The 6,613-nt window shown below is 39.4% G+C and overlaps 1 protein-coding gene across 1 annotated transcript; it reads left to right on the forward strand.

Annotated features, from left to right (window-relative positions):
• Positions 1–2,281: 2,281 nt before the first annotated feature.
• LOC116058713 lies at positions 2,282–6,213 on the forward strand. Its single transcript, XM_031311556.1, has 5 exons — positions 2,282–2,839; positions 3,827–4,381; positions 4,453–4,730; positions 5,284–5,338; positions 6,056–6,213. Exons 1-5 carry the CDS (start codon positions 2,647–2,649, stop codon positions 6,211–6,213), a joined length of 1,239 nt encoding a protein of 412 aa, XP_031167416.1. The 5' UTR covers positions 2,282–2,646.
• The last annotated feature ends 400 nt before the right edge of the window (positions 6,214–6,613 follow it).

The raw sequence follows: 6,613 nt of genomic DNA on the forward strand, positions 1-6,613 counted from the left end.
GCTTGTAATGTCTATGAATTTAAATGCGTCTCATTGACAGAATACCTGAAGCACTGCAGATCACACAGACATCTTAATAATGTACTTTTATCATGTGGCCATAAAGATTGTGGAAGAAGGTTTTCCTCATTCAACTGCCTTGCTGTTCACATGTCACGAACACACCCAGACACAGGGATCAGACAAACTTGGAACCGGAGTGTGTCTGTGCAGTTGAAGTGTTTGTTCAATTTTTGCAGCAGAGAATATGCAGATGTTAAACGGCTTGTGTCTCACTTGAGTGACCACATACAAGAGGGTCTGACTGTAACTTGTCCCTTTGATGGATGTTCTAAGACATTTAATGTAAGTACATCCTTTTCATCTCATCTGTCCAGATATCACAGAGGGTGGAGTGTCACCCAGATAGCACCTGTTCATCTGTGTGAAGCTGCAGAACAGTATTTTCCAGGTGAGAGGGCACATGTTGCAGAGAATGAAGGAATTGATGTGAGTAATGCAGACCAAAGTAATGATGTTGATGTAGACCAAAGTAAGGCTGCTGAGAGTGATAAAGTGCAAGATGCCTACACAGAAAATCTAGCTCTGTTTTACTTGGGTTTGCAGGCAAGTCCCAGCCTCCACAACAGCGATAGCAAATGAGATGAAAACTCTTCAGGATATTCAACAGGAGTATACAATGGATGTGCTAGCTCAAGAACTTGAACAGTATGGTGTTCCAACAGAAACATTAACATGTCTGGGGAAGAGTGTATATGAGCGCAGCCCTATGCACGAGGCCTTACGTGCAAGTGGTCCTTTAACTACACACCATCGAAGGCTGCAGTATTACAAGACGCACTTTAACTATGTTCAGCCTGTTGAAGTCACACTTGGCTACAATGATAGAGGGCAGAGGAGATACTATCATTACATTCCATTACTAGATAACCTCAGAGCAATGCTGAAAAAGGGAAGTGAAACTCAGCAGAGTTTTAACCCTATTCATGTTGAAGATAGTACACTTCGTGATTTCACTGATGGGCATGCCATTAGATCTAATGTGATGTTTGCCACAGACCCAGATTCTTTAAAGGTGATGCTTTTTCAAGACGCTTTCGAGGTGGCTAATCCTCTTGGATCTGCCAAGCAAAAGCACAAAGTTTTAGCTGTGTACTTCACTCTTGGAAATTTCTATCCTCACATCAGATCAACTGTTGATCAAATCCAGTTGGTACTGCTCTGTACATAGAAAGACTGTAAATATTTTGGAGTGGATGAAGTTTTCGGTGAGCTTGTGTCAGACTTGTGTGAGCTGGAGGAAAAGGGCATATCTTTTGAGGATAAGATATACAGAGGTACTGTTGCATGCATAATGGGAGATAATCTGGGCTCCCACATGATTGGTGGGTTTACAGAAAATTTCAGTTTTGCTCAGTATTTCTGTAGATACTGTCTAGTCACAAAATATGTGTTTCTGTCTAACCCTCTCACAGTTTTCACTCATAGAGATCCTGCTGATTATAATGAGTCTGTGCAGTTTTTGGAGAGTCACCCTGAAGTGACCATGCATCAGGGCATTAAAGGCAACAGTGTTTTCAACAAACTCTCAAATTTCCACGTGTGTCAACCTGGGCTGCCGCCCTGTTTAGCACATGACTTGTTCGAGGGTGTTGTGGATTATGACCTGGCAATGTGTTTGCAGTGCTTAATTAAAGAAGAGAAGTGGTTCAGTTACGAGTCACTAAATGACAGACTCAAATTATTTCCAGGTGAAAGCAGCAACAAGTCAAATGCTATTCCAAACAAAGGAAAAAGGCTTGGAGGCCATGCAGCCCAAAACAGGTGGCTATTGCGGTTCCTGCCTATTGTGGTACATGACAGAATTGAAGATGGTGACAATGCTGTCTGGCAGCTGGTACTTCTTCTGAGGGAGTTAGTCGAATTTGTCTGTGCACCTAGCCTCTCAGAGTCTCAGATTGCTTACATGAAGGTACTGACTGAAGACTATGTGGAAATGAGGCAAGAGTTATTCCCGCATTCAAATCTGAGACCAAAACACCACTGTCTTCTTCACTATGCAGACTTGAGTCTACAGTTTGGTCCACTCATACATACTTGGACCATGCGCTTTGAAAGTAAGCATAGTTATTTCAAAAGATGCATCAGGTCAAGTCAAAACTTCAGAAATGTCACTAAGTCACTCGCTGATAGACATCAGCTGTTTCAGGCTTATCAGGGCAGTTTTTTCAGCCCCCAGGTTCAGGTGTCAGACTCCACTAGCTTTTATCCAGAGCTCTATGATGGTGGCATAAGAGCAGCAGTTGCAGACTTTGGACTTAACTCATCTAACTCAGTTGTTACAGATAAAGTGCAAGTTAAAGGCACTTCATATGCAAATGGTATGCTTGTCGTACAGAGATATACCAAAAGACAACTACAGTTGGGGGAAATAGCAAGCATTGTTATCAAAAGTGAAACAACTGTCCTGCTTTTGCTGCGGGGGAAAACTGCCAGCTGGGTACCTGAGCTTGGCGTCTATGAAATTGACAAAAATAGTTCCAATAAGCTTTTTTGTGAAAGTCTTGACAAGCTTAATGACTATGCTCCACTTTCTTTTTACCACAGAGGTGCAAGGTTACTCATCCCACTCAAGCATATGCCACTATGGAGCTTGTGAAAGAATTAGTTCAGAAAGCTATGCCATCGCTCAGTAATCATGTAATGGACTCACTCATGGCAAGACTGGAAGAGATTGGAGTAAACAATGTAGATGACCTTAACTTTGTCAAGACTGAGGATGTCAATGGAATTCTGCCACCCATTCAGCAGAGAAGACTAATTCAAGCTTTCAGTGCAGGTAAGTTTTTACATTTATAAACCAAATCTTTCTGCACTGTACCATCTGTATGTCCTATAATCCACAGGTTACCATTGTTACAGACTTGGACTTTTTGTCCAAAAGCATCACAAGTGTATGTCAAATTTGGATCACAGTGTTCTGCTGCCCTGTTAAAAAAATGAAAACTTGAATTCAAAAAATCAAAAAAAGCATCATGAGTATGGTGCTACATTTTATTCATAAGTGGAGCGAGCGTAGAACAGTTACCGCGAGCAGAAAACCATCACAGCTAGGGCGGATTTATATGAATACTGATGTTCAAAAATAAAGACTGCTCTGATAAAGAAAAATTCCTTTGGGTGTGAGATATACTGAGTTTCCACTGGTGGGATTAGCAGAATTGAAGAGATTAAAGGTAATCTATAAATGACCATTTTAGAAAGGAATGAAAGACGGAAGGAAGGATAGAAGGAGGGAAGGAAGGATAAAAGAAAGGAATGAAGGATAGAAGGAAGGAAAGACAGACAGAAAGAAGGAAGGAAGGAAGTAATACAAATTCAGAAGATGATTAGGATTGATTTATATTTTAAATGAAAGTAAATATTGTTTCTAGAGCAGCAACAGTAATGTTCACAATAGCATATTCACTATTAACACTCGGTTATATCTCACTGGAAACAAATGTAAAATGACAATAAATGAATAATACATTTATGACATCAAACTATTGGCAAGTTTAGAAAGCATTGACACGAATCTTGAAAATTGACAAATTCTAAACCTAGCTGATTTTTAAGATAAACAGTTTGACTACATTTAGACAAGTTTTGTTTCAGCTTGTTCATAACATTTTATTAACTAAACCAGTGCAATGTGGTTTTTTAAAACATACCGCCGGTGACATGCATTTATTCATACCATACCTGGATTGTTATAGCTTAAATCTTGTATATAAATGTAACATTGGTCATTTCATTAATTTTTGGTGATGTATGTTATCCATAGAGTCACAAGCTGTACTTGGCTCTGCTTCGACATCTCTGCAACACAATGTCCATCTGCCCCAAACTCCACCTCCGACACCTGGTCCCATGGAGGATTCTCCATCCCGGGAGACATATGATGTACCATGGCACAAAATGCCCCCAAACCTCATGCTTGCCTTAAGTGAAAAGAAGAGACCAAAGCCTAAAGAGAGAAGAGAGCTGGTTCGTATAGTCATTGACGATGTACTCAGTAAAGAGCGTGGCAGGCCTGGAAGAGCAAAGCTGCGGGAGATTGCCAAGAAGATTGTAGAACAATATCCCTGCTCTTTTCAAGACAGAGAGCTCAATGGAACTAAAGTCATTGGAACAGGATATGATGCTCTCTTCATACAGCTAGAAAACCGACTTGAAAATATTAGAAGGCCATTTACCTTCAGCTCAACAAAGAGGCCAGCAGAGGCTGAAGACGCAGTGAGGAAAAAGTCTACACTCTCAGATCGTTATGGGTGTGTGGAGTGGCAGCCTGCTATTGAGGACATAGCAGAACTAGAGTCTAAACAAGATGACTTGAAAAGTGCCTTCAAAACCCGTCATCTTCAGGAGTTGTGTGTTCGCAAATTGATGACTGAAACATATTCCATCCAGCGTGCAACTATCAACAAAGGAAGCACTGTAAAACAGTACTGGAAGAGTGGCCCTTCCTTTTTGAAGCTGTTCACCTGTTTGACCACACATGTACCCTCCTTGGCTTACCAGTGCAAACAAAGCTGGCAGAGGAAATGTCCAGAAAGGGAAAGAGCATCAAAGACTTCCTTGACTCAAATGGGATGAAGATGCCACCAGGTGAAGATCCAGTACAGCTGATCTCAGGCATTGCAAAATTCTTCAAGGAAAAGCCTGATCTCCTTTTCTACCAAAGTGAGGTAGGTTTATACTTTTTATTATGTTGTTTTTGTTTTGCAGATATTCATTACACATATTGTTTGTAATGGCTTGTATGGATTTAAACCCCAGAAAATTAACACAAGATGCATCAGTATTTTCACAGACTTTGGACACACCCACAAAAAAAGGAAAATGTGATTTTAATTTAATTATGTATGGGCTATGGTTCTCTCACCTATCTCTCTCAACTCTTAGCTAAATATAGAAAGTAAACAATAAACAGTAAACAAACTCTTAGCTAATTATAGAAAGTAGAGATACGAATAACATAAAATAAAAATAAAATAAAATTCACGGAGGATTTTGTATAAGAGCTAAAAATTAGTTTTAGATGTACTTTAAAGCTCTTAACAAAACCTAGGCAACAATTGAGCTTTCGAGGTTTAGGCTTATTGTAGTTAACTACCTAGTAATTTATGATGTAAGTATTACTGTACTGTATACAGTAAATGTATACAGTAAATACTGTATACATTGGAAATGTAGTTCATGACATTTGTGTTTCTTTGATATTTTATTTTCAAACAACAGGAGTCAACTGCTGCTGGACTGAGCATCCCAAGCACCCCTTGCATCCTTATCATGGGTATGTAGTCTGTATAATATTTAGGCATGCATGTTATGGATTTCATTTACTCTTATTCCTACTCTTTACTGTTAACTCTTACTCTTTACTCTTACTTTTTACTCTTTACTCTCTGTGCAAAGCGCCAGTCAATTTAAGCTGCATGCTTAAAAATACTTATACTTCATCCAGTGTAGATGTAGTGGAGTAAAAGTCCTGATAAATACTGTAGGATGAAGAGGGTTTATTAGTTACTGTAGGATGAGGAGGGTTTAATAGTTACTGTAGGATGAGGAGGGTTGTTACTGTAGGATGAGGAGGGTTTAATAGTTACTGTAGGATGAGGAGGTTTTATTAGTTACTGTAGGATGACGAGGGTTCATTAGTTACTGTAGGATGACGAGGGTTCATTAGTTACTGTAGGATGACGAGGGTTCATTAGTTACTGTAGGATGAGGAGGGTTTAATAGTTACTGTAGGATGAGGAGGGTTTAATAGTTACTGTAGGATGAGGAGGGTTTAATAGTTACTGTAGGATGACGAGGGTTTAATAGTTACTGTAGGATGAGGAGGGTTTGTTGAACAAAGGCCACACCACTCGTAAAAAGAATAATATAAGGTAGCCAGATTTAAATAATTATGTTTGCGTTGTTTTTCTGAAGTGGATGTGCATTGTTATTCTTTTTTTATATATATATATTTTCTATCTTCTAATATCTAAGTTAATCTATGTTTAAGGTGATCGACGATTCAAGATCGCTGTCGATCAGGAAGTGGTCAATGACCATATCAACTCCCTCATTGTGGCCCTGAGCTACGCTTTCTCTTTGTTTTATGTATTAAACATAAAATACCCAAAGAAGATGTCAATCACCCTGGAATTCATACAAAGGTAAGCAAGTCTTTGTTTATGTTTTGAAATGTTATGTATAGAGCATATTGTGTTGCTGTTTATTAAGTTGGACATTGTAAATACTAGTGGTGTCAACAATAATCGATTCGGCAATGCATCGCAATGCGGGGCATGCACAATTCAGCATCGATGCGGCAAAGTGCCATAATCGATTATGTCACTGTTTATTTTCTGGCCTTGAGTGGACAATAAAGTTGTGAAGTTTCATTATACTTCCAGGGGCATAACAACAACAATCAAGATGGCTGAGGCGGAGGGAGATGACCGCGATAGATGGGTAATTAAAAACACACCCAAAGCTTGGAAAGCGGACATCTGGGCACATTTCGGATTCTACGAAGTTAATGGGAAACTAGACAAGACTTACGCGGTGTGTAAAACCT

The sequence above is a fragment of the Sander lucioperca genome, chromosome 11 (genome assembly GCF_008315115.2).
Source record: "Sander lucioperca isolate FBNREF2018 chromosome 11, SLUC_FBN_1.2, whole genome shotgun sequence".
Lineage (NCBI taxonomy): Eukaryota > Metazoa > Chordata > Actinopteri > Perciformes > Percidae > Sander > Sander lucioperca.

What these genes read in the sequence shown, in the direction of transcription:
- LOC116058713 (XM_031311556.1), top strand. Translation starts at nt 2,647, where the DNA reads ATGGAGCTTGTGAAAGAATTAGTTCAGAAAGCTATGCCATCGCTCAGT. An exon ending in AATTCAAGCTTTCAGTGCAG is followed by an intron (nt 2,840 to 3,826) that starts GTAAGTTTTTAC and finishes TGTTATCCATAG; the next exon opens with AGTCACAAGCTGTACTTGGC. An exon ending in TCCTTTTCTACCAAAGTGAG is followed by an intron (nt 4,731 to 5,283) that starts GTAGGTTTATAC and finishes TTCAAACAACAG; the next exon opens with GAGTCAACTGCTGCTGGACT.